This window comes from Varroa destructor, unplaced genomic scaffold, assembly GCF_002443255.2.
Source record: "Varroa destructor unplaced genomic scaffold, Vdes_3.0 BEIS01000001.1, whole genome shotgun sequence".
Lineage (NCBI taxonomy): Eukaryota > Metazoa > Arthropoda > Arachnida > Mesostigmata > Varroidae > Varroa > Varroa destructor.
Genome location: NW_019211454.1, coordinates 15,084,304 through 15,111,193, shown reverse-complemented (window position 1 = coordinate 15,111,193; position 26,890 = coordinate 15,084,304). Strand labels below are relative to the sequence as shown.

Here is a 26,890-nt window from a genome sequence, read left to right as displayed (position 1 = left end):
TTTTCGATAGGACCAGCGCAGACGAAGGAGACATTTGAAGCTTTACTAAATAAATAATAAGTATGTCTGGATATCTGCATTTAGACGATTCATAAGCACAATGATAGCTTTAGTGGTTGGTTAGCAATGTCATTTTCATAAGAAAAGAGTTGAATAAAAATGCTTACTTTATCCAAATCCAAGCTAATTTCTGTTTATTGGCGTTTGTGCAAGTTGGCCAGTTGCAAGCATACTGCTTTTTTAAGCTTTGAATTAGCTAAAATCTTCTTTTAACGAAACGCACTATAATACTTCATCGTACAGTGACAAAAAAAAATACAGTTTTATTTTACTTTGCATTCACAAAAAATATGTTTTTTCGTTTAGGTCTTTAATTTGTGGTTCTCCGGAACTCTTGACCCCGTTCGTGTCTCTGTTAGGACCATTCTCCGCTCGCCGCTACTCGCTAAAGGCATCAACGTCCCGGCCACCCAAAATACACAGAGAGGAATTAAGTGCATGTAATGTTTACAAATGCCTTTTCTCTCAACTAAATCAGCTGTTAATTCGAATTGTCTGCCGATTAATTCAGTCATTTTCTAAAAAAAAGAGATACAACTGAAACGTCTCTTTATCTGTTCAGTTCAAACACCTTTGCCTGTAAATCCCTAGTTTGTCGAATGATCTCAAGTCCTAATCTAATTTTTTTTGTTTATTTATCAATGTTATGATGAATCGGACAAACTATGAGTATCTGACATTTAAACGAAGAGTCGCATTTATTGTAATGTCGTAGCACACATTACTGCTCGAAAATATATGAACCTTTCAAAACTTTTTCCGCGCCTATCATCATTTTTTTTCGGCACGTAAAGTCAAATCTTTTCCATCCATTAAAAAGGTGTAAACAAAGAGCTGTGACAAATGTGAAGAAACAGCAGCAACAAACTGTCTACATAGTCATGTTGGCTTCGACGACCTAACGCCAGTGCAGGTACTCTTTAATCACAAGTTTCACAGAACTGGCTGCTATTTGTTTCACAGTGGTTAACGATGGATTTTAGGTGGTTTGAACTGTGGTTACTTTTACTATTGCTATCGCGCCCGCTGCTGAACTCTCAATCGTCTGGGTCGTCTTACATGAGTTAACTCACGATAGACGCATTCTAGAGAGGCAAATCACTAAATTTCATCAAGGGAAGCTGGATGAACAAGAATAAACGCAGGTGAGGCCAAGATTCTAGCAAGTCCCACTCCTTCTATATGAATCACGTCAGTGAATTGGCTTCCTACCGACAATATTAGATGAATGGTTCAAGCTAGATGCCGGTTACTATCTCACATAGCTGGTGGCTCTTGTTGCTATATAAAGAAGTGTGTCTACACGCCGTTTCCAACCTAAACTTCGCATTAGACTAATCAGCAAACGCGTTAACACTGAAGCATCGATATTATAATGATTTGATGGGAGTGCCGTTGTTTACGTTGAGATAGTTACGATCCTATTGTTATTTACCTCAGGCCGATGTCTCCCACCTGTGTTTTTAGAGAAATAAGCAGATCCGTTCGGGCTTCGCGCTCTCTACGCTTGCACAACTAGCAAGAAATAAAGCTGTTTTATTGGATTAAAGTTGTCTTGCTTGTATCAGTTTATTAGCATAATTTTGGATGATGAAGCTTGATTGCTAACAGAAATGAACTAATGGGCACTGTCGATGTTACTCTGAACTATATACTGTCTATAAGCAGCTAATATAAATTTTGCTTCCTTGGGGGGTGTTAATACGCTTCTATAATACCATTTGCCTCCAATGAATACAACAATCTACAGGCCGGCCTTGAGATTTTTGCGATGGCCACCTTTACGACCTTATTCTAATACAAAAGGCGTCCTATATCTGCTCAGTTGCGGTATGTTTGAAACTGAAGCTGAATCGTATGTTGCCTAGGTTAAACAACTTTCTGCAGATACAAAATAAAATTTGTGGAAATAGAAGAAGAAAATAGAGTTTAAGCAGAAGTTTAGAAAGAAAATAGAAGAGGAAGTTAGACTAGAAGATGTTCGATAAAAATGCGGATTGGAACGTTCTAGCTAATTCATGAATTATATTTAAGTAAAAATTGTTTCTTCTTCTTCTAGTCTTCCAGTCTGTAGCGAAGTGGTTTGCCTACCTAAAATCAATTGCTCGTCTCGGAATATACTGAATGAAACGGATCGCCGCTGTTGCAAACCCCCAGTGCATCATTTGTTGAACTTCGAAGTTGTGTCTAAGACAAAAGAACTAACTTAATTACTAGTAATTAATAATATCAGTATTTAGCTTGACGTATAACACGTTAAGCGATACCCATCTCAACCTTTAGAACGCCTGTAAGCTATGACGAACCTTGGGCAACGGTTGAATGATTTTCGGCTAAATGGTGGACAGCTCTGTGATCTTGATTTGGTCGCCTGTGACTCGGATGTCGTCGTCAAATGCCATAAACTCGTGTTAATGGCTTCCAGCGATTATTTCTACAAAATGCTATCGTGTGGTAAGTGTTACACTGCTCTTATTGAACCCATTTCCAGTAGATGTACGGCGACATTTTAGCAGCTCGTGCTGCCATTTAATACATATATTATCTTTGTTTAGCTAGGTTTCTTAACAATGTCAAGGACAACTTCACTTCAAAATGTTGAAAACCTGAAAGCAATCTCAAAACTCAATTATTGGAACTGCATAGACAAGAACATCGTTTGTTTCATAACTGTATATAAATTTTATCCCGAACTAAGTGGATTGACGTCGATACTACAATCAAGCAAGGGCAAATCAGGCCTAGAAATGGCAGGGGTTTCAAGAGCTACAAATTTCTCACACTTAAGCAATAAGTGTTCGCCGTGCTGCTTCTAATGTAGGGTATAGTATTTTTAAGTGCTTAATGAAAAACCGCGTAGTCAATAAATTGCTCACACTTAATTAAATGTTTAGGGTAGTTTTCTGAAAATAAGATAGACAAATAGATCGCTTCGGTTACTGGTTAGTTCAATGCATCATTCACCGTGCTAACAGAAAATAGCTCTTCTTTAGTTCTATTTGTGCAGCTACATGTATAAACCTTTCCATTTACATTCCGATAACAGATTCGAGTGATATGTCGGCCGAAGGCAAATCGAGACGACGAGAAAAAAACTAGATAACCTATTAAAAACGGAGAATTCGAATTTGAGAGAATACCCAACATTTTGTAATATAGTATAATTATGCACGCAGTACTAGCTTCCGTTTGCTGCACAATCTACGGTGAAGCACGTCCATTTTCGTTACTAACTACCGAAAGAACTAATTCATCTGTTGGGCTCCGTCGTTATCTTACCTAGCCGGTTTCATTCGATGTGTACATATACATGACCAAGTGTACACCCGACAAGTCTACAGCTGCCCAGCACACTGCATGCAAGTTGATGGGTCGGTTCTGTATAATTTCGTATTTTGTTGGAGAATAGCGCCATTTAACCAAACCTGGATACAGAAAAAATCACCTGCGTAAACTCTTACAGCATCACGGCGCCCACATCATAAAAATATTTTTATTTGTATCGTACGGATGTATACGGCTATATATATTCGGCGTTCTATACGATCAGATATAGACTAAAGACAGTAACACAACACGAATGCTCGGCTTGTTTTACCTTTGTAGCTATTTACCAACCATGACCCTAATTTCTCTAAAGCACAAATACACACAGCGTCTATGTCAATAGAGCAAGCATAGGTTAGGAGATGCTCTGAGATATGTTTTAAATGTCTGTTTTGTTTGAAGCTAATATGTTTAAGGTAACAGCATTTTTTTTACTAGCATTGTTAGTCAGCTGACAAGTACAAGACGAACCAGAGCGAATAAATTCCTCTATGTATATACCTATCATGTAGGTAAACATAACTAGTCTTATACTTGCCTCATCACAATTGAACTAACGATTTTTGTGTTGCCGTCACATCGTCATGCATTGAACGCGGCCCGCTTGTTGATATCAGTAGGTACAGGCGATGTCATTGAGAAAAGTTAGTGGATTTTTATGACGCGTATTATAAACTACCTTGATATAACTTTTACATAGGCACGCTGTGAGTGATTCGGAATAGATAATGTTTGTTGACGGCTTTTTCGAATGCGATGTAGATTTGACTCCGCTGTTGCAGCAAGTACGCCTTTACGCTTAATGTGTCGGGTCGTAATTCGTGAGTGTGTAGGGTATAGTCTAGTGGCTAAGGCTCTTGGCATATACCCAGGCGACTCGATATTAAAAGTTTTGTTTTTTGTACTTTTTACGAATGATTTCTGAATGAAATATTTGAATCTATTGTAATTCCTAAAGAAAGTGATTATCATTGTAATAAATGGCGAGATGGATAATTTATTAAAAGTTGTGACACAGTTTTCATACCGTGAATAAGGTCCGGTAATTTGCCCGATGCATTTGTGTGCTTAGATGTATATATGTAGGATAGTCGCACTTTTTCAAATATTGTCGATTTTTTTCAGTGGTCTACTTATCATTAACATTAAATTTATTGTTATTATATTATTACTTATTTATCATGATATAATTAGTAATACATATGTAGTCAGTATCGAGCATATTATACAATGGCTTAAGGCCCGGTATGGTTAAGAAAAAAAAACTATATTTATAATTATAATTTCTGTATGTAAGTTCGGTAACTTTTAAGTGAATGGCGAACAAAACACAACCTGTAGATAAGCAGATATATTTTATGAGATTGTGGTAGGTTTATCTTCGTATCTTATTCAATTGGGAAAATTGTAACAATCTCTTAAGTATCATCATGCAATATCAGTTCATTTTCCATCCATACTTGTTACTTGTTATGTGTAATACATCACCAGATGTGTATACAGCGCGCATTACTTTCCTATACCTTCTCGTAACTATGAACTATTGCAGGTATGCAGGAGTCCAGGGCGGAATCCATTTCTTTGTCAGATTGTCGCTATGAAGTTTTGTCCATCCTCATCGAGTTCTTCTATACTGCCGAGACACCATCAGGCATCTCGTGTGATAACATCCTCGAACTATTTTCCTGGGCAATTCGTTGTGACTCAACGGCCCTTTGTCGGCATTGCAGTAATTTTATTGACAACGCACTGGGATGTGATAATGTATTGAACATTTACGCATTTGCAGTGGGTCATAACTTGAAAAATCTCAGGTCAGCGAGCTTAAAATGAATGCGTTCATAATTTTTGATCTATGAAAATTTAAAAAAAAACACATTTTGCACGTATTATATGCTGCTTTTTTTTTTTTATCTACGATGTTTTTATGCCGTTGAAGCTCTACTTTTAAACATTACTTGAGAAACGAATTTAGAGGGTATAAGCAACGCAAAGGGATCTATGAAACTTTAAAGTAGGAACTTATTAGTCGAAGTTTATGCGCCGGCAGGCCTATACTGAGATGTAGTAGTGGGGACATATCTATAATGCCTATGCAAGCTAATGTTGGTGCAACCTTTTTTTTTCATTCCTGTGATCGTAGCTTTATTTTGGTATGATGACGTTATGTTTTTAGATATCTTCTTTCTCTCTTTAGATTCTTATTTTGGATTCTTTTAGTTCGTTACATTCGGAAAAAATAACAGAAATCGTATGTTTTATTCGTTTTAGGGCACAGTGTCTTCAATTTATGCAGAACAATTTTGAGGAGATGGTCAAATTGAATTCCGAAGAGTGGCTAGCGGTCTCTCGCGAAACGATGGAAGAAGTCATCTCGTCTGATTATTTGCGAGTATGTCTAAACTTTTTTCGAACTTCTTTCTCATGTTCCTCATCTTATAGTTGCGGTTTGTTATATAATTATTTTGCTCAAAAAGAGCTTACGAATCTCTGAATTACAATCGATATTTGCATTTATTGAACTACTAAGCGATAACGGAAAGTAATTCAGTTGTCTCTACGAGCTGCAAACTACAAGAAGCTGTTTCATAAATTATACCAGTAATAATTTCGTTTTCTTTTTGGTTAGGTTTGCAGCGAGGACACAATTTTACTCATGCTATTACAGTGGACCGAGCGGCATCCTGAGCACAGGGATATTCTTGCACATACCCGTACTAACTACCTGTCTAAACGAATCTTTGACGACTATAAGGATCTCCTAAAGGGAGTTGGAGCTCCACCTGCTCGGCAGATTCCGCGGAGGTCTGCATATTGCGCACATAATAGTAGAAGTAGGAAAATTATGTACAAGATTCCCGCACTGTAGAAAATTGATTTGGAATGGAATAAGAATTTGTTTTGTGTGACTGTTGTTTGAAGATCAGCCGTCCAATGTTCTCGTCGAGTTTCGAAACCTAAATGCTTATATGGCGGTCCGATGTATTCCCACTTGCAGGTATTCGAGGCAACATGTGCAAATGATATTACAGGGTACCTTGGATCTGGCAGACTTGTATATTCATTGTAGCTGTGACAATGGTCAGCAGTTCTTCCGTGTAGCGAAGCTGCCGACCGAGTACAGGGAATGTGATGAAGACTTTCACATTGCGTTCTGCGCAACGTTGAGCGATAGGACACTTTGGTTGATCTCCAACAATCAACATCTTTATCGATACAATTATAATACGCGAAAAATGATCGGGCATAAAGCTATTAGACGGTGAGGTGACAGATTGCCATATATGAGGAAGTCACTATGAACCTTTAAAATGAGAAGATATCTGTTTCTTCGGGGAAGGAAATCGGGTCTTTTGTGCTTTAGTATTATTTCATGCGAGGGCAGAAGTGGTCTAGAGTTTATCGTAAACTTTCATTATATTTGATCATTTGCGAAAGCGAGTCGCTTTTTAATTTCAGTATACGCTGAAATGAACCCGAATGTAATGAACGCCCCGAATGTTTACTCCTACCTTACTCTAGAATATGGTTTTATGAGTTTTACAGAATGGCTATTTCTATTCGATAAGATAAACAATAGAAAAACTGAATTTCTTTTTCAGGAACATCTTTATTGTTCACATGGCGCCTGTTCAGGATATTCTATACTGCATCGTCCGAGTGCAATCCGGGGGTTCGGTGGAGCTACAAATGTTTCTTAATTCGTTATTTCGTTGGCAAACATTTCTCTCGTTAGATAATGACGCTTACCGCATTATCCATACGACCACCGATGTCATATACATTCTCGGACGAGAAGGCAGTCTCACCCGTATAAATCTCACCAACGTACGTCTATGTTTTTTGGTGTTTGTTTTCCGTCAAGGCTAAGCACAAGAGAATTTCGGCTAATCTTCTACTTGTGTATTCAACTATTAAAATGTTCAATAGACTCTCGACCTTGTTTTCAAAACCAAAACGTTCCAGTTATTATTTGTCATGAATTATTTCGCAGATCGGTAGTTTTTTTTTGCTTAGCTCAAAATAAGATCGTAGCTATAATTATAATAATCATCTTCATGTGATAACTATTCAAGAACACAACCCGCCCAGAGTGTCTGTGCGCGAATCCCGAGGCGGACTGGCTGGACTGCGAGGCTGTAGCATTGCCTTCTGGACAACTCTTGGTACACGGACGCGACACTGAAGAATTTACGACGTTTGAGTTTGATCCGAGCGCCCTCAACTGGTCGCTTCTTTGTACCCGTACAGCCATTAGTGTACGAGAGCAGAAGTAAACGTTTTGATTCCACTATGTTTAACGCTCCGAACATCTTGCCACTTTTGATGTAGTCTGAACCAATGTCAAACGTGGCTAAAAATAAAAAATCTCCCGCGAATAGCCGTATTTTAACTATTTACAACATTACATTGAGCTTTTTGGAAAAATGAAATGTAATACCCAAACTTTATATGCAAACCGTTTACAAATCAGAACCTCAAAGATTAGGTATACTTCGTGGCTCTGCTTTATATACCACTACTGTCATCAGAGACTGCGTTGAATACTTCAAGAAGAAAAGTTCTGCGCGTTATTAATTGAAACATGAAGTGCCATCAATTGGGTCCGTACCACGTCAATATAATCCTGTATTCATGTTTCGCTTTACAGGTAAAATCATACCATCTGTTCATATCCGATATGGAAGCCTACCTCGTCGAAGACACCATGCATTGTATTCGGGTTCTTCTATGGACTGTTGTCGATTCGGGCTATCGGTGGGAGAAGGTTTGCGAGATTGAACACATGTATGAACGATTAGTCGGGCCTGTAAGCTGGTATCATTATGATCAATAAAAGTTCCCATGCTACCGATACACTGTAAATACAAATACTGATCAAACACATCAATTCTGCGTATGACGACTCAGATAGTTAGACATTTATGTATGAGACATACCCCCTACGAAGATAGATCAGATTTACGTATCGGATAGCGGTGACAAAATATGCCAGATATGATAACTTGTATATGAAACTCCGTGAACCGAAGGCAGAGTGGATTTCCGCGAACCGTATATGCTAGAGTGTCCTTCATCGGGTAGTTGTCAGTGCATAATTGCGGCTGAAAGGATTTCAGCCACACCATAAGCAGACGCAAACTAGACGATTATTTGGGGCTTAACGTTTATATTGTATTTTGTTTTGACGGTTACCTAGATGGAATGCTCAAAATGCTGTTGCTCTTGCTGCGCGGCCTAAAGCATAATCTATTTTACCCCTAATTTTTTTTTTTACTATGAATGTGACACCTGAATATGCATGGTGTTTGAATTGTACGAAATCGACTGATGCTACAGTTATTGTGTAAAGTACATTTTTGCTTTAAGTCTGCATTCGATAACTATCGTAGTATTCGAAAAACAATGGGCAGTAAAGCGTATATGCAGAAATTCTGCTTTGTAGATAAACTTTTGAATTGTTGGAAGGAATACTATCTTGGTGTAGCCGACATTGTTCATCAATAATAGTAAGTGGTACTATTTTTGTCACATCTTTTATTATTTAGGTATTTGAATATGTTATCATGTGCAGATTACAAAATTTGAGTAAATTCGTAGATAATTACAATATATAAATCTATTTCTACTAAAGGCATCTAGGCACATGGTATTTACAATTAGCTTTGTATTTCCATATATTTTTTTCATTGTCGTAAATGTATGGATAATCATTGTTACAGACGTGATCGTAAGGTCAACAACGAGCATAAGACAACACTTAAAAGTACATAGGGGCTGTTTTGGCTATCGTTGTTGTCCAGTTTTCTAAAAAATATGACTTACTTTTAGCCTTTGCGCCAGTCAAAAGTTAAGCTTTTATTAAAAATATAGGGTTTTGTTCATTAATGCATTATCTTATTATCGTAAAGGTTGATACGGCTTTCTACCTAGGCTTTAAATTAAACCATTTGTCTTCTAGTTGGAAGATGTATTGGGCAGAACGGACGTAATCGAATGTAAGTATACCAAAACGTAATGTTACAACTTAAGCCTTCTGCTTCTGTAGGTTCGTGAATGGGCTGATCTTATGCAAAAATGAAATATAGGACGTCGCTTTCATATAGGACTTATACCACTAAAAGACTGAGTAGCCGTGCTAGCTTTGTTGTGAATTTTAGTCCATATGTAACATTTCCATGCACGAACTGGACGCATTATTGCCCAATGGTAGATATAGATATTATATTTTCCTCAATCGATCGATCGTCGGATCAGGCAAAAATTACTACTTTTTTAAAAGATATAATTTATGATTCGATAACAAATTATTATAGTTGACATAAAAATGACTCGCATAAATTATTGCTGTATCCATCGAGTATTATGGCCGCACACTTCAGGAAAGATTTAGCAAAACGAAATGTTGTTCGTTCTGCTAAACTGAACGCGACGCAGCTAGTTTTTACAGTTTATACAGTGGTTAAAAAAGTTTTCTAAAAACTTTTCTAACCACTGTATTACAAATCCCCGTATTGAAGCGCCGATTCCAATTTAGTAGGGTCAATTAATAAGAAAATCAAATACAATAATTGCTATATGCCACTGTCCATCGTTCAGGTCAACATTAATATACAGACAATCATTTCATGCATTAGCTTTAGGTAATAGATTGACTAATCGAAAAATCATTAGTTCATGCTTGTGAGCAATTGTACTAGGCTAAGGAATGAAGCGGCCAGCCCAATCGCTCCATTGTGCCATGTTTTTAGCTTTCCGGCCCATAAAACGCCTTTCGGCAGCCAGGAAATCGCGTTGATCAGATTGAGGGATGAAATTAGCAGAGCGACTACGTGTTGGGCTTTCGCGCGGCGAATTTCCGTCCTTAAAAACAGCAGTCGATGAAAACATTAAACACATTGAAAATTCTACGTTAGTCTATGCAAAGCCAAACAATTCCATTGTCCTCTCGGATTGTCTTCTGTAGATGACAAAACACCAAATAATACGCTCGTACACCTATTTATTTTGATACGCGGTGATTTTATGTGTAGTGTTTTAACAGAATCTTCCTTAGATCAACGAGTACTTCGAGGAATATGAAAAACAAATTGAAAACTGTCGTTTAAGTTTCGGCGAGTCACGCATCCGTTACACGACTCATACGCAATTTTTTAAAAACCATTTTTTCAAGAGACCAGTACGTGGAGGCTATTGCGCTTTTTTCTTTATCGTCGTTAGTTATTAGCATGACGTGCTAATTGAACTTACGTTTCGTTCCGAAGCGCATCCTGCTGTTGGCCGAGTTTCTTAAGTGACCTTATAGCTTTTATGCAGCCACAGTACAGTGAAAACGCCCACAGGAACTTGCTGGTTGTCCATAGCCGGTTAGTGTCACGAAACCGTATTACACGTTTGTCACTCAGCCAGGCCATATGTTCGACAAGAAAGAATACCTGATCCGCAATGTTTTTTACGATACTTACAAATCGCAGCAGCTAAGGGTCACAGATACGAAATTGAGTTACATATTTCGATTACGGAACATTTCCTATTGTACGTGCGAAATAATACAACGTAGGCACCTTAATTCAACTGGACGGTAAGGCAAAAGTGGACACAGACTGTCCATACGAAATTTAAAATGATGTTACTGAAGTCGTTGAATCAAGATCCGATTGTTTTGTCTAAAGCCAACAGATAGTCGAGTGGATGCCATCTGCCCTAAAAGTTAACTATTTCAAAGCTAAATGCTAAAAAAGCCAGTTCACTTTACCGCCGCATTCTATACACTATATACCTACGTCGCTTCCGACACTATGTAACTTCCAACTCCCAGTTATCGTGATACTTGTTGTATCCGAATACATAACAGATTGTTAATTTCCACAATACTTTGTTGTGGAAGTACAGCACTATCATAAGTGTTGCGTCTCTTGAGAATCTAAAGGCTTCATTTGTAGCTAACCAATGACCGTATTCGTTGATTTCGATTCCTAAGTTTAGTCAGCATAACATCAACCGTAAAGCAGGTTTTAAAAAAAAGTAAAATTTTCACGCACACTTACCTAACGACTTGCCTTTGCAAGAACGGTAAATGCCAATCTCTTTAGCAGTTTGCTTTTATAGGGTTGCATGACAATACAGACGACGTGGCGCTTCGTTGTTATCACTGATAATTAAAAAGTATTGCCTTCCAGCTGCCAGCGAAACAAAAATCTCTGCTTTTTATTGATTACACGTTTTAATTCTGTGTACCTTTATTTTTTTCACTGTTGTGAGCATACTTTTTGAATCGTTAATTAAGTATAAACTAAGGCCCAAATATAAACAAAAATTCGTATATGGCGGCATGATTTGATCAAGACAATAAAATGGCTAGGGGTCACCTAATATAGAAATTTCATCAAAGGTGTTTATCTAGTGACAAGAAACAATAGCTTTGGGTGACTTAGCTAATCATTGTCGTACGACGACTACGGTGTTTTCTCTTCATATAGATCCCCGTTATTTAGCCTTTAGACGGAATCGCTAAACGTATCTTGGCGAAGCTTCTGACAATGCATAAATTGTGACCGTTTAACTTATCCACCCACCTCCTAGATTTTTCCAGCATTCGGCTGGTTCTAACGACAGTAAAAACAGAACTGATCAAATCTATTTCACATTGCCGTGCAATGCGTTGATTAACAGGCTTCACTTTCCCAAAAAAAGCGCTTGCTTTATAAAAACCAAATTATCAATTTAAATATTAAATTGACTTTTTACAGGCACTTTTTGTGAAACGGAAGTCGCCATATCGCTTTTTATCTCTTTCAGCTTCAACATCATACTTATATAGGTCAAAAGTAAGCTAGACATACTTTAAGTGAAGAGAGGACAGTAAATCCGAGAAAGACGTGAATTAAGTAGAAATCGCTGCACTGTAAATATTCGGTTCTTCATGAAGCAACAATGCTTACAAAAATTATTGTTTTTTATGGAGCGTCTAATAAACGTGGCACTCCAGCAGTTCATGGCGAATCTTATAGGCCTCCTACTCATTTAATTTACAAATAGTTCCATAAAATAATCACTTAACGGTCCTAACTATGAATAGACACGTTTCAGTAATTTACCAATGATTTACTAAAAGCCTGATTACATTTTCATGAACCCGTGAGTTAAATGTTATTTCATTACAAATGTGCAACACTTCATCTCTGTGAGCGAACGTTTCAACGGCACATCTAAACCTTAAGAAAGTTATCTAATGGACGTCGTACGACAGGTCTAGTGGCTAGGACAGCTGGTTTTTAGGCGAACGGGTTCGATTCCCGATATAGGACACTTTACGTTTCAAATTCTAGAAGTCACATTTCGAAATTTCGGCAAAACTCGATATTTTTTAGTTATAAACTTTTTAGAACTAGCAATACGTTTAATTGAAACATTACCAATTCCATAATTTCACTTACACAAAACCTTTTTATATGTGTATCACGGTACCATTTAGTTGTCTTGAAGCGCCTATACCATTGATTCCCATCTATAGACTCTCCTTCAAATTTGTTTCTCTGTTTACCTAAAATCACTTTCATCATCAACGCAGAAGTGCTGTTTGCCAAAAACCTCATCAGTTTATGACTTACCGGACAAAACGAACTTCAAAGAAGAACATTAACGTTTTAAGTATTTCATATCTAGTGACTGTGTATTTTGATATGCGTATCAGATACGGTCCAGTGACCAGCGTCCGTGCCTTTCATTTCGGCCGCCCGCGTTGAATTTCTGGCGTTGGAGAGCTGTCTGTTCTAGAGTTCGTGAGTTGAAATTTTGGTCGAACCTGATTTTCCTAGGCAAACCAAATGCTTGGAAAGCGATGTAATACCTACACACCAGGCCACTGCCTCTAAGTGTTAAATGTACCACGTTGCGACAAATGGCTAAAAAATTTCGCTAGTCTTACTAGTGTCAATCCACTGGGCTCTATTCTCTGCTGTTTCGGCTACAGCCGTTTTAATGGCCACTGATAGGCTACAAAATAGCTTTGAGCAGAGTGTGACCTTCGTTCCGTTTCTCGGGAAACGAAAGGAGTCCGCTAGAAGAGTAATAGCGGTTGGAAATAATTGTTTAGGGAACACATGATTCTCTTCAAAAACTTCCTTGTTTTAGTTCTAAACAATACGTACTAGGAGAATTTAACAATACGTAACGTACTTCAATTGAAGCTTTGTGGTGTTACTGTATGACAACTTCAGATACAACTTACAAAAATATCTCTGACAAGTTCAAAATCTCTCAATTCGAGTACCTATTCAAGTGAAGTTTAGCCTTCGCTGGGCAAGTATTTTCCAATAGTAATGCGATAATTCTGCTCATTTGAAAAGTTTGCTTTTGAAAACAAACTACCCATCAATGTTCATAAGCTATCTAAATATCAAAAAATAACCTAGCACCGAATCGTTTTTTGCAAGTTACTAAAGCGCAGAAGGCATCCACTGTCGAATTCACAATGAAGTTAAATATAGTAAGTGTCGATAGTTCGATGTAAAATCCAAAATCGTGGATCATTCGTTTTCTATCTCTATTTATATAGAGCACTCGTTCAGTTCAGTTTGCTTACAAACACCATTTCATAGACAGAACTGCTTATAACTGCTAAGCTCTATCCAACGCGTGACATGTTAGCTTACAAAATACGATGACTATACGAAACAAAAAGATATCATTTGGACAACAGAATTTTTGTTCTGATAACAGCTACATTAGTCGTTGGCAAGTCGTTTAATCGAAAATATTTCCTATCCTGTTATAACAGCCGAGTTGACTCTGCGTAGCATCACATTTCCTGGCCTGGGTCTCATAGCAAAAATATACGAGGGTGAATGTTCGACGCCGGTAATGTGTCCACCCACACGACCGATGCGAGGCACTCGACAGTATGTCGAGAGCAAACTGTGGATCTATGAACATGTGCTATTTCCACTAGTATTAATTAAGTGTAGTCTCTAGCTCCCAGTTTAATTACCAGATTAGTTTTCACTTAAGAAGGAGATAAAAATAACGCTGAAAATGCACTTTTAGTAATTTGACTTGATTTAGTAGATATTTGGTCGTCACTTGCGAACTCCGCTTTCCCTAGCTTTCTCTAACCTGATCTTCTTCAGATTTGCCAAGCCCATATTGCATCGAGTATTTCAGCATAGGCCAGTCATCCAGCATTCGTAAAACTACCCGACACTGTGACATCTCCCTCGACATCGTCTGAAATCTTAAAACAACAAAGTATATTGCCTTCAGAAAATGCACGATATTCAAAAAAATGTTCCGATAGTGCCGCTAACCATTGCTTTAGATACCTGCCTTTCACCACGAACCAAACTGTGTCTGCATCCGATTTCAGATCAAGACCAGCACATGTCTTTAAAGTTAATCACTACATAAACGATACACAAACGTTAGCTACATTTACTCGACACATGACATCATGACTGTTATATGACGAAAGAACCGTTGACCATTGATATCGGAAAAAGTGAAAAATGTTATTTCGGAATATGTGATTGCGCATTTTCGCATTCCTGTCATATAAAAATTAATCTCGAAACAGCATGGACCAGTAAGAACTTACCGTCTTTGTATGCCACCTTCGGTCAAGCCTCCGGCCAGCATGCATGTATAACCAATCGTTTTGATTAACCCGTCCCGGCCCTGATAACTTGCTAGTAATGTATCACACATTTTTCTGTGTTGTTTTCGCTAGAAACTGTTTAACACCTAACCAAAAAGACAAGAGATAATACGGTAATTAACCTTTCTGTAAATTAGTGCAGATTGAAGACGCACGTTATCTGTTAGTATTTTATTTACTAGCACTTAACTACACATGCATATTTATATATTCTTTCTGTCGTAAGTGAACTAGACGCTCTAACTGTAAATGACATGTGGCTGTATTTGCACGAACTGGTTTCTCCCTCAAAAATTAAAAAGAAGAATATATATACACAGTTTGCTTTTTTTTAGAGCACGAAAGAGAAAGCTGCCATCAATTTTGAAACCATGTAATGAATATGACAAAGCATACGAACTGCGTAAACTTAAAAAAAAGCACAAATTGATCCACCTCATATCGCTTAGCAAGTTGGCTGTCAAGATCTGCAGGTCAAGTATTATAACTGTTACATCTATACTGAAAATATGCTAAAATCGAGAATGCCATCGGGCAGGCAGAAGTTAAACTACGAGCACAGCATGCTCAAGTAGTAATGCAGGCGCACGTTGATCCGGCACGATCTCTGACTAAACCATCCATCTGCTAAAAATTTTTAGATATAGAGCAAAATAAAATCGGTACATTTTTTTAGCGGCTACATTATTCTAGAATCGACTGCAAACACTGATGGACGGTATCGCTTAGTTATATGTAACTTAAATGGAATAGCCGCTTAACTGTAACAGATTAAATAATTTAGTTTGCTACATTGTGCAGTGATTACGATTAGTGATACCCAGTGACGGTTGATAGCAGAAGAGCTCTATGACTAATAGAGAGAAATTTCCAATCTCTGCGTTCTGTTTTCAGGCCGATGACAACATTATTACCAACCCTCCCCTGTTTGATCGTCTGCGAACTTGTGCTTCTGCTGTACATGTTCGGACAATAATATACCATGCACAGAAAATAATCAAAACGGGACTAGTGTTTTGCATGCGCTAACCCGATAGGTCGGTGCATCGATGTCTGTAGCAATGGTAATGGGTGGGCACAAGGTAATATGTTCTGTGGTGTTCCGCTACACAATTTTCTTTGTATTTTTTTGTTTTTCCTAAGGTAATGATAAAGGGAACGAACAATTCGGGGTAAGAAGTCATCTGACAAGGCAGTTTGTCTGTCATTTGAAATAGCCGATTCTTATACCGAAAACCATTCTATCCGATTATTTCTGAATGCCATATTAATGTTTCGTTTATATTGTAAAAATAAAAAGAAAAATCGTGCACCAGAAATTAACATTATCTAAGAAGTGCTGCTTGCACTGAAGGTATCCTATTAAGGCGGGGATTATTGATTAATCTGAATTTTTAATGAATTTACTAGTAAAGTTTGTTAAATATTTTTTTTAACATATATGTGTCTACTACTGCTCGACATAATACAGAGCCGGTGTATTTCTAGCTAGTATAAAATTTGAGGGCATGAACAAACATTGTAATGTTCTTTCTTTTTTGCTTTAATTTTAATCATGTATATACGTATACAGAAAGTAAAGTGCAAAGTAAATTTGAGTGTATTCGAAGTGTTTTTTTTTCGTACTTTTCGCTGCCACCAATATCGTTTATCTCTAACGGCCTCGGTGTTAGGTAGATCTCCCTATTGAAATTAAGAACACAACAAAGTTAAGAAATTATCTCTTCTATACCCTAAGATCCAAATATTTTCAGGGTTTATTTCCTTGTTTTGCAGCACACAAAAAATAAATATTTATGTCCAAACTCTTAGTCATTTTGACAACAATGACAGCTTTTGTCTGTTTACAAAAACATGACACGCTCATAGGACCCGACGTTGCTTTATTTTTGCACATTACACTGCACTGCAAAGCAACAGCTGACCCCATTTTCACTATTATTATCGTTATTGTTATGTTTCATATGGATATCAAGCTCGTAAGCTCGAAAATTGACCATGAATAATCAGTCAGCCGCACTCGTGACATGGCAGCACTCACCTGAGCTGGATGTCAACAAAAGGAATAGATAGTATTCGACACAAACGCAACGGGTTTCGCTTCTCACGAGAGCACCTAATCCAGCCTGTCTAACGTCTCCGTAATTCTCCCGCTCAGGTTATATGCGTGTGGCTGACCACTAACGAGAGTAAGGAAGGTTTCATTGCCACGACCTAAAAGTGATTCTCCAGATGTTAACACCTAATGACTGCTAGTAGCTAAAAAGACGGAATTACAAAGCACGACCGCGAAAAAATGCATTACGCAAATATTCATATTCCTAGCTAGAATCTCATGTCATACATCTACGTAAGTAGACATAGATACATCGAAAGCGAGCCGCATGCAGAACCAACTGTGCCATGGATGTATGTAGGGACACGATATGATCGTGTAAAGCATGTTTGTAGAGTTGACACTCTCTCCCTGGAGCGGCCACTAGCTAGCGCCTGTGTAGCGTGAAATCAACAGCTGTTCAGGTTAGCTACCAGCAGCCGCTGCTGTTGGCGTTAGCTCTACTTGTCATGTTCACAAGATCTTGAAGCTTCTGACCAGCCACATAATCATACAAGAATATCGTTTTAACAGCGATGAAAGCGGGTACCTTCCATTACTGCACACTAATGTTTACTTGGTTAACTGTGACTTTCTGACTGATGCAAAGTGTGCTGCCCTCTCTCCTGGCCGGATTCAACCCTAGTGGAACAAGGGGCGCTTGGCTGGGATTGAGTTTCGCCTTAGCTAACCTAACCAATTATTGTCTCTTTAGTGTGATGCTGTATGAGCAGTTCGCTACTACTAGTTTATTTCGTGGAATCATGATACTCGTTGGGCTATCTGTGAACCTGTGCAACCAAATGATTGTGTGTGTGTGTGCTTTTTTCTCTCCTCTCTCCTTATTTCGCACTCTCTTTCCCTCTCACCCTTTTCCTCGCGCTCTTCGTCCAATAACAGATACCTGGTATTAAAGCAAAACGACAGGGAACGACGATCAGCGCGTAACCTGTTGGGAAATTTGAATTTTACCGCCGTCCAGCCAGCGCATTTCATCAGCAATGTTTTAATACCCCAGTTTGTCGTTGAAAGGTGTTGAAAAGTTGCATAAACAAGCAAGCTGTTCGCGAACGAGTTCGCGTATTATGTACAGGCATCGTGTGGTGTTGTTTGAAGTGATAGATGGCTGAGCTTTAGAAAAAAAAATAGAAGAAATCGGCCTCTATAGCTTTTGCTAGTCAATGTTGCATTTGTAAACTCAGTACCGAATTAGTTGAATCTGACGACAAAGGATAAAAGTCGCAAACGAACGTATCGTTCTTCGGTGTCGGATCCCATATGTTTGCACTATCATATGAAATTCGCCTATGATGAGTGATATGACAAGAAAGCCCGTTGGTGCTTTCTAAGCGAGAGAATTCTTAAATAGTGTTTTTGGTAAAATAGTGCCATACAAGAGTAAATACGACGACTAAGAATATGTTGGACTTTCAAGCCGTGGTGCTTGCAGCGGGCAAAGGCAGTCGCATAACAGATCTAGTGGCCAGCGACGAATTTAAATGCAGTATCCAAATTGCAAACAAACCAATGGTAACGACTGAGTCAACAATACCACAGTATTGATTTTTTCAATGCCGCATAGCTAGAAAAAACGTTTCCGTAGCATTTTTCGAAAGTATAAGGATCGTCATCTTCAAAACGTCTTATGGTTTTTTCTATGTTATATAATATTTAGGACTGAGCGCGTTACATCGTAATCATAAATTTAATCCATATAATCAAAGATGTGCCTGTATGATGAAAGAGCATAGGAACCTTTACTTTATCGAAACCTGAATAGCAAGTAAAAATGGACTGAAGATTACGTTGAAGCTGAAGTTTTTTTGAAGCATTTGATATATGATTGTTTCCGTCACCCTATTTCAGCTGTTTTAAACACAAAAAAAGAGCATTGACAAATCGGAAAACAAGCATAATTTAAGGAGGTGTTGTCAAGAAAAAATCACCAGTAACTTGCAACAAATGGGTAAAAAGAATACAAACAGTCGAAGTTGGCATGCAAAAAAAAAGTTAAAAAAAAATAAACCCAGAACTACTTGAAGAATACGCCAAAAAAAGACCCAGACCACACCAAGCCCAAAACTCTATTCAATAACTGATCGTATACGAAAGCAAAGCTTCCAGCAACTCTGATTCTACAAATTGAAGAAAATCCAATTACTGGTTTTGTCTTGAGCACTTGTTATATTATGATTAAGTAGAATTACAAGAAAAATGTTGCAATGTTCAAAGTACATTTTAGATGGTATTCGACCAGACAGAAAACAGAAAACAGAAAAAAAAAAAAAAAAAAGCTGAAACTCACTCTGTGTGATAGCATTATGATTTGTACAACCTGTGTAACATCGAATACTACTTTTCATGGGCTTTTTTTCGTTCGATTTTCTAATGAATCATAGGATAATTATTATCTTGTTATCATTAAAAACGGAGGGTCGTTCTAATGTGGGTATAAAATGAATGGTCTGTACATAATAGAATAGGAACGAGTCTTTCCAGATTGAAGTTTTTGTTGGGAGTTTTTGCATCGTTCTGTAGGTGGCAGCAAATGTGGTGCATACAGAGTCGAGTAAAGGAAAAAGTGTCAATTATTTCGGGCAGTTTGTTTAAAGCTGAAGATTAAGAGGTATCAGAAGAACTTCACTAGCCTTAAAACCGTCTTCTAATAGCGTGGTTGCTACTGCTTTTTCTTTTTCTGTGATGCCACATTTAGTTGTTTTACCCATTGCGGAATCTTCAGAACGCAGGCTTCACCGAAGTAACCGTAATCGTGCCAACAAAGTATAAACCCGACGATACAATAGCTGGTAATTAACGTATTCATATTATCCAATTTAGTGTGTCGTATTATGGTATTATTCTTTTACAATATGTGCGTAAGGAATGGCGGCCATTTCTTAACATGTAAGAAACAAACATATATTAATCTATTTCGATGAGAATACATTACAGCATGTTGTATCTAACTGCTCTTTTAATGCGCTATAGGTGAGTTGCAGTTAAAAATTGATTACGTTTACGTGAACATCGACACCGAGGAACAAGGCACGGCGGAAAGTGTGCGACTAATTAGGGACAAAATTAAGCCGAATAGGCATATATTGCTTGTATGTATCGGTTCCTTAAATCCACATGTATTCAATACCTTTCTTTGCTGGCAAAAAAATGTCTCAACCATACCTTCCTTCGCAATGAAATCATTTTTCGATAAACTAATAGGGGCAGATTGCCATCCATTTGAAACAAAGTCCAGACGCTACTTTTAACTACGATCAATTTAAGCGACAACCTCCTAATCGATAAAGAATTCGTTAGAAATTGTCCAACACAATATTCAATTTCTCATAGGTAAATTATAGAAGTACATAAATATTTGAAACCAACGTATTATCAAGCTATGTTTTCACGCATCCTGTTGCGCACATTTTTCTAGGTGACGTGTGATCTAGTGACGAATATTGATCTTAGCGAACTCTGCGTACGTCAACGGGTCAGTGATGCCCTTTTGACAGCCTTACTAGCACCCCTGCCTCCACAACTTTCGCAGAGCAGCGTGCCTGGTAAGTGTTACCAGGTTAACGTTTGAGTAGCAGAGTTATGATCTTGGGTACATTAACCGATCTTTCGAACTTACGCTATGTGCAATGCCTCTATGGGAAACTGAGTGTTCAAAAGGCGTCTCTTTGTCTTACCATATATATTCGTAAATGCATATAATAGCAAAAAAGAAAGATTTGACTCTACGAAAAAAACATGTTGATTTCAAGTATCTCATATTGCTTTTACGCTCATTAGGAACTCGGAAGAAATACCAACCTGAACGAGACATTGTAGCTCTTGAAACGGAAACTAACCGTCTTCTACAATTCGGGGCGGTGGCAGATTACTCAGAGCGGATTCCCTTTTGCATGAGGATTCTGCGCCAGTTTCCCAATATGCAGGTTTGTAGGAAAATAATTGCTTCCATTATTGCTATAAGGTTCCGTTTGTTGCTATCAATAACAATAAAGTTTATATTTTTCGACTTTGTTTGACCTATAGAACAGCATTATCTAACAGAGTAAAACATGATTCCACGAGGTTAGAATAGTGACAAGATTTACGGTCACTCAAATAGGTTCAAACAAATTTCTGGTAAGGCACTGGGATGATACATTTCATAAAAGGAATACGGTATGTTGAGGTTGCCAAGAGCAAAATGTTGCCTCAAGTACTCGTATGGTTCCTAGACGGTGGCTATATCTTCATGCTCGACAAAGCGACTTGTGACAGAGCTTGGAATACTCATGAACCACTTACTGTCTCTTAATATTCAAACTCTGCCGTGGCCTGCTAATTTTGCAGACCTCAATCTCAGAAAAATCTTAAAATCATAGGCTCGGAAAGGACAAGAAATAATGATTCAGATTTCCGTGGGAAAATCATTAACGTGTGTTAGTAAGATTTGCTCCTAGCTGAGACAGCGAAAAACTGCCTCAGAAGGATACCCGAAAAAGTGGTGGCAGTTATCGATGCAAAAGGAGATACTGATGCTCGCAACTATTCCACATCCATTGACACCGATTTTAAAATGTTTTATCGACATGTGAGGAGAACAATTCCGCTTTCATATGACAGAATATGCTTGAAAATGTCTCGTATTAGTACTGCTCAGTCGACGCTTAAAGTTTAAATTATTTGATAGAGTTTATTTGAGATTACTTGATTGACCATCGACTGCAGAAATATAGTTTTTAACGGAAACATTTACATTGCACACACCTATAACATGCACGTTCCGTGCATATCTAAATTAACCCTCCCTCGAAGCCGAGTGAAATACGATTGGCGCAAGATGGATCGCTTCTTAGTTGGCGTTTATCACTGATATCTCATGTCTCATATTTTTACATATATGTATGATCGTCGTATAACAGGTACACTCCGACCTCCTCGATTGTCACGTATATGCCCTTCACCCTCGGGCTGTAGAGTTTATTATGACGAATAAATTGCTGGCAACATTTAAGGGCGAGGTATTGCCAAAACTCGTGCTGAAGCAGTTTAGTAAGAAGGACCTTAAGGAGCAGAACCGGCCCGATGGAGATAATTTCGACAGTTTAAGGTGGGTACTTTATGAAAGCTGTGTCAATGTGGTGACTCCGGCGTATGCTAAGAAAGTCCCTGGCATATTTAAAATGTAATAGAATATAATTTTTTTTTTTGCAAAACGGCACTTCGTCAGCCAGCAGATTATCAGGCTTTATTTGTATACCCACGCAAGTTATCAATAGGAATAATAATATATTTTGGCTTCAATATATGTGGTTACGCTTTGTGTGCCGTATACATTTTACTGCTAGATTATTTTAGTTGATGCATGATAGGCGCCCGGAATCAACACAATATCGAAAAATCTTGTAATCTCTTTGTTTGCTATCCTTTTATAGGTGTTATGCTCTAGTATCGAAATGTTTTGCTCTAAGGGTTAACAACCTGCAAGCGTACAAGGTTGCCAATGGCGAGGTGCAGAATATCTTCAAGGAGCTATACCGCCCGGGCGCGAATGTATCGAAGGATGAGGCCCAACCATGGCCTAGAGATAAAGTGAATAAGAATGTGCTGGGTGCAAGAGTGACGATTGGCCAGGGCTGTAAGGTTTGTACTGGTTTTGCTTAAGGATTTCATTACACACGACCACAGACGTTGACCCTCGATTCTGATACTAAATTGTATCTTGTCACACTAGAGAACTGATTAGGGATAAGCCAGAATCCATTTATTTTTAGTTTTAATGTAATTTCTATTTACATTTTCAACATTTCATTACTACACACAGTTTCTTATTTGTTTTTAAATCTCAGACAGCTAACAATAGGCAGCTCTAGGTGAAGCTTATATGCTATACTAGGCTTCCAACTGTTGTCAATTGTTCGAACATGAAGCTAACAGGTGTAACCTTTTACCTTACGATTTTGTTTTCCAATTATGCTGTCGCCCGTTTCGCTATTTAGGTTACGTCATCTGTTTTGCATGATGATGTCAAAATTAGCGATGACGCAATGGTGATTAATTCGATTATTTGTCGCGGATGTGTCATCGGGGCAAAGGCGAGCGTGGTGAATTCGTTTATCGGAGTCCGGGCCATAATTCCCGAGGGCCGAGTTGTTAATAATGAAAGTATCGGCATATCAAATATGGAATTTGAATAAATGATCAAGCATTAATACGACAAAAATTTCTCGTTTTCGAAGTCGAAGTTTCGAAGTTTTGATTCGAGTGTTTCTTGTTTTGCATCAGATTAGCAGGAGGTGTTTCTGATGAACGTCTGTATGAAAATTGACAACAATTGAATCGTGTTTTGTCGTTATTAATATATAAAGCAAATTTGATAAATTTATTTGATGACTTTAAGTACATCTATATGCACATCCTGTATTGTTAGTACAACAGTTTTAAGCTTTTGATCAACGTGTTCGTCTGCCTAATACAGAAAGTTCTCAAAAATTTTTTTCTCACACAGGACCGGGTGAACGATAGGCTAATCGCATCGTAGTGCTGAATGAGTAGATAATATAACAACAAAATTTTTCTTCCTTTGAAGTGTTGTGGGAACAGGCTGTCCAGTCAGTACATCAATTTGATAAAAATAATAGCTATTAATTACTGATCTATGTAGAAACCTATGGAACCTAATTAAAACTATGCACGCAAGCGGGATAGTACTGTTACAACCATTTTACTGTGTAATAGAAAAACAACAGCTAGAATATCGCGTCTGCTCGTTGTCGTGATGGACCACCAAAAAAACTTATTCCAACGGTTTGTTCAGCTGTCTAGGATAATATTCTTTAATGTCACCATCAGTGGAGCTGAGTGTGTCTGACTTCAACATCGATATCCTGGCCAGCTCCTTTAGCTCGGCTAGTTCTTAACGGTGATAAAGTCCTATCTGCTGTTTTCTACAGACAAAAAAGAAAGCAAGATTTTTCTTTCCGGCACACGATAATAGATATCAACTTTTTTCTGCATTTTTTCATGCGCTGATCAGCGGCGGGGGAACCTGCAACTGTTCCCAGACAGTACGTTAAGCGCATCGTCTAAAACACTAGTAAAATCGATGTCAGCTTAAATCGTCCATTTAAAAATCCTAATTCAAGCGGACCAGTTGATAATGGCTCGGTATGTTGCACCGCGTATATACTAAGCTTACCTATTCTTCTAGAATCTATTAGTAAGAGTGTAAAAGAACATGCAGTTTTAATATGTAGTGGCAAAATGCAGCAAAAAGTGCAGAGAAGATGCAACGAACTGGTTGAAAAAAAAGACATTGTTCATTGTACTCTGGAAAAATTATGAATCAAATTGCGGTAGCAATTATTTAGTCAGTGTTCGAAGAGCAAATACGATAGAATTTTCACGGCGAAAGCTTGTAAATTGATATTTGGAAATTTTCACAAATTTCATATAGTTTTTAGAAGAAAACTACATAACTGGTACTGACTTGATTCAACCTCACATGCTGAAAAGAAGTATACAAAAATGATGACAGGAGAGAAAGTCGGCTCGAAGATCTTACCCGTCTCTAAGGGCATTTCCGTTGCTAAGCTGTGCGCTTAAAACTAGAGATTCAAGATTTACAAAAATTGGTAAAATTCAACATTTTGATAGGCATCAATATTATGAAGCTCTTATCGCCAAACCCGAACTAACAAGTGCCAATTAGCTTTCCCTAAAGCTCCTAAAGCAGCAAGTATTTTTTTAAATTAGACTATATCCCTTTCGCCGCTTCCTTCCACTAGACGTGGAACGATAATGGAAGCGGCTACATTCTAGAATCATTTCGTCTACGTTTTCTACTTAATAGTAGCGAAATATATCTGCGCAGGAGCGCATATTTGACATATATCAGTCCACTTATGTAGAGTCAGTTTCTATGCACATATTATGGATCCGTTGAATTTGTGTACCACTAATTCAAGTCTGTTTCAACGAGTGCTTGGCTCACCAGAGAACAGACTATGAACGACAAGCAAGTCAGCATGATGTAAAGTACGTTGACCTAAGATACATGCGCTCTTCACCTCCGTCAATACAGTGAAGCTGTTCTATACTTAGAGCCGTAACTGTTTAAGTTACCATCTGCTATTAACCAACGAAGCTGATCTGTCAAACCACAAGTAATTAGATGCAAACAACGTTAATAAAAATAAGCTAGATATTAAAAAGAAAAGTTGGCTTGTTCACACAGTATCGAAAATCAGTCTCTTCACGACCAAGATTTTATAGTTACCGCAACAAGTGTTTTGAATAACTAATCTTTCGATTTGTGCATGCTCCAAAGCACGGAACTTAAGTAAGTATTTTTATATAAATTATAAATTTTAGAAAGTAGCTTAATAGATCATTGCACATTTACTGTCGTTTGTGTGGGTAAATAAAGAGATTCATCGTCAACAACTTCTCAATGAACAGTGAAACCTCTAATGCAATTGTTCGTGAGAACAAGATTTCTGTCGTTTTGAGTAAAACAAAATAACGAGATTAAGTTTCGATTATATTTTGCTTGACATGATGTACGCGTCTAGAAAGTTTGCAGACGTTGGTAAATATTAGGGTTAATTATTTTTGGAATAGGATTGTCCTTGGGTGCTCCTTAATGGTAGTAATTCTCAAATAAATGTATTCAAACAATTATAAATTCGAATTGATTTCTGAATTTCCGAATTTAACAGTTAGGACAGCGAATCGGTAAAATATGTTCATCGTATATAAAAGTTAACAAAACCAATTCTTGAATAAAAATTATGATCATGCCTATTCTATGATGACCGGGTATAGATGTCTACGTGCGACATCTGACATCATTATCTAATGGCCCATGTTTTTGCTTGTCGTTTTTTACGTTTATTCGTAATCTTAATTATCAAAAGCTTCGTTTAATGTATAGTGGTGTAGGAAAATTCGATCAGATTGTTAGCTAAACAACATATTGACAACGCTATCATTGTTTATGTATTCGTAATTAGTGATCTTATTTTTGGTCTACTAATTCAGCCCAGAAATGTAACAGCATTTGTAAGCGCCAAGCGCTGCCGTGTCAGCAGTATAATGGATGCGTGTAGACGACCTCTGCATGCAGTTTTGCAGTAGAAACTTAATTTAAAATCTCGCGCGTCTTTTCCGAAGCGTTGTATACTGTACATATTGATTCGTGTAGCAAAGAAACGGACCACGGTGCGGGTAGTATGCGAAAAGTTGCGTCCTTCTTTTCTGAAAAAAGTGCGATTGATTAATATGATCTCTTTGGGATACAAACTATCATCCCTTTAGTATTAGCGCCACTAATAAAAAAGTTCGTTTATAAGTTAAGATGAAGATGTCAAAGGTTAATTAACTACTAACTAGCTAAGGGTAGCGTAATTTGGCAGCCTTTGCTAACCTAAACTGACAGCCTAGATTATACAAGACAACAAGTAGACCACCCTTGATGATACGTAGCTTGCTTAATTTAAGACAATGTTGGTAAGCGGACCACTCGAGTTTTTAAAGGAACCAATTTACTCTAAAAATATAATATGTACGTTTTCGATCTTTTTGTTGATAATAGAGAATTCCGCTGAGGGTTGTCAAACAGTTTCGTCAAACGTGACCGATATTTAGAGAGTTGCGAGCCATTTAACGGTACGTAAAATAATACAATTTTCGCGGGTTAATTTCAACTTTTCCTCTGAAGATGTTGTAACTTACTCATCACAGCTGTAGTGCGCGGACGT

At 37.8% G+C, this 26,890-nt stretch overlaps 3 protein-coding genes across 11 annotated transcripts; 2 read left to right on the top strand and 1 right to left on the bottom strand.

The window, feature by feature from the left end:
* The first annotated feature begins 511 nt into the window (after window positions 1-511).
* Window positions 512-8,914, top strand: LOC111251723 (uncharacterized). The gene is made up of 9 exons (XM_086989885.1): window positions 512-1,205; window positions 2,120-2,514; window positions 4,937-5,201; window positions 5,659-5,779; window positions 6,017-6,192; window positions 6,386-6,649; window positions 6,990-7,215; window positions 7,464-7,646; window positions 8,039-8,914. The coding sequence occupies exons 2-9, from the start codon at window positions 2,358-2,360 to the stop codon at window positions 8,222-8,224; spliced, it is 1,578 nt and encodes a 525-aa protein (XP_086846011.1). The 5' UTR covers window positions 512-1,205; window positions 2,120-2,357; the 3' UTR covers window positions 8,225-8,914.
* LOC111251768 (peroxisomal membrane protein 11C-like) lies at window positions 8,906-17,550 on the bottom strand. Of its 8 annotated transcripts, none has more exons than XM_022808759.2 (6): window positions 17,409-17,550; window positions 17,082-17,254; window positions 14,981-15,126; window positions 14,503-14,620; window positions 10,639-10,865; window positions 8,906-10,251 (listed from the first exon to the last, which is right to left on the bottom strand). In XM_022808759.2, the coding sequence occupies exons 3-6, from the start codon at window positions 15,088-15,090 to the stop codon at window positions 10,059-10,061; spliced, it is 648 nt and encodes a 215-aa protein (XP_022664494.1). In that variant the 5' UTR covers window positions 15,091-15,126; window positions 17,082-17,254; window positions 17,409-17,550; the 3' UTR covers window positions 8,906-10,058. The 8 variants fall into 8 exon arrangements, with proteins under 8 accessions (XP_022664494.1, XP_022664502.1, XP_022664520.1 ...); XM_022808767.2 differs by having other exon boundaries at window positions 17,438-17,453; XM_022808785.2 differs by having other exon boundaries at window positions 14,981-15,115; window positions 17,082-17,451.
* eIF2Bgamma (eukaryotic translation initiation factor 2B subunit gamma) lies at window positions 16,068-23,373 on the top strand. 2 transcript variants are annotated; one of them, XM_022808726.2, is made up of 8 exons: window positions 16,068-16,122; window positions 19,849-19,942; window positions 20,124-20,242; window positions 20,569-20,695; window positions 20,931-21,076; window positions 22,052-22,239; window positions 22,565-22,772; window positions 23,129-23,373. In XM_022808726.2, exons 1-8 carry the CDS (start codon window positions 16,090-16,092, stop codon window positions 23,324-23,326), a joined length of 1,113 nt encoding a protein of 370 aa, XP_022664461.1. In that variant the 5' UTR covers window positions 16,068-16,089; the 3' UTR covers window positions 23,327-23,373. The 2 variants fall into 2 exon arrangements, with proteins under 2 accessions (XP_022664461.1, XP_022664450.1); XM_022808715.2 differs by lacking the exon at window positions 16,068-16,122 and adding an exon at window positions 17,786-18,665.
* Window positions 23,374-26,890: the final 3,517 nt, after the last annotated feature.

Coding starts and splice junctions, on each gene's coding strand:
- LOC111251723 (XM_086989885.1), top strand. CDS start 2,358: ATGACGAACCTTGGGCAACGGTTGAATGATTTTCGGCTAAATGGTGGA. Junction 5,202..5,658: donor CATAACTTGAAAAATCTCAG/GTCAGCGAGCTT, acceptor TATTCGTTTTAG/GGCACAGTGTCTTCAATTTA. Junction 6,193..6,385: donor GCTCGGCAGATTCCGCGGAG/GTCTGCATATTG, acceptor TCCCACTTGCAG/GTATTCGAGGCAACATGTGC.
- LOC111251768 (XM_022808759.2), bottom strand. CDS start 15,090: ATGTGTGATACATTACTAGCAAGTTATCAGGGCCGGGACGGGTTAATC. Junction 10,866..14,502: donor GCAAATCTGAAGAAGATCAG/GTTAGAGAAAGC, acceptor TGTGACCCTTAG/CTGCTGCGATTTGTAAGTAT. Junction 10,252..10,638: donor GATGCGCTTCGGAACGAAAC/GTAAGTTCAATT, acceptor GCTGTTTTTAAG/GACGGAAATTCGCCGCGCGA.
- eIF2Bgamma (XM_022808715.2), top strand. CDS start 18,555: ATGTTGGACTTTCAAGCCGTGGTGCTTGCAGCGGGCAAAGGCAGTCGC. Junction 19,943..20,123: donor ACCCGACGATACAATAGCTG/GTAATTAACGTA, acceptor AATGCGCTATAG/GTGAGTTGCAGTTAAAAATT. Junction 22,773..23,128: donor CGATTGGCCAGGGCTGTAAG/GTTTGTACTGGT, acceptor TTCGCTATTTAG/GTTACGTCATCTGTTTTGCA.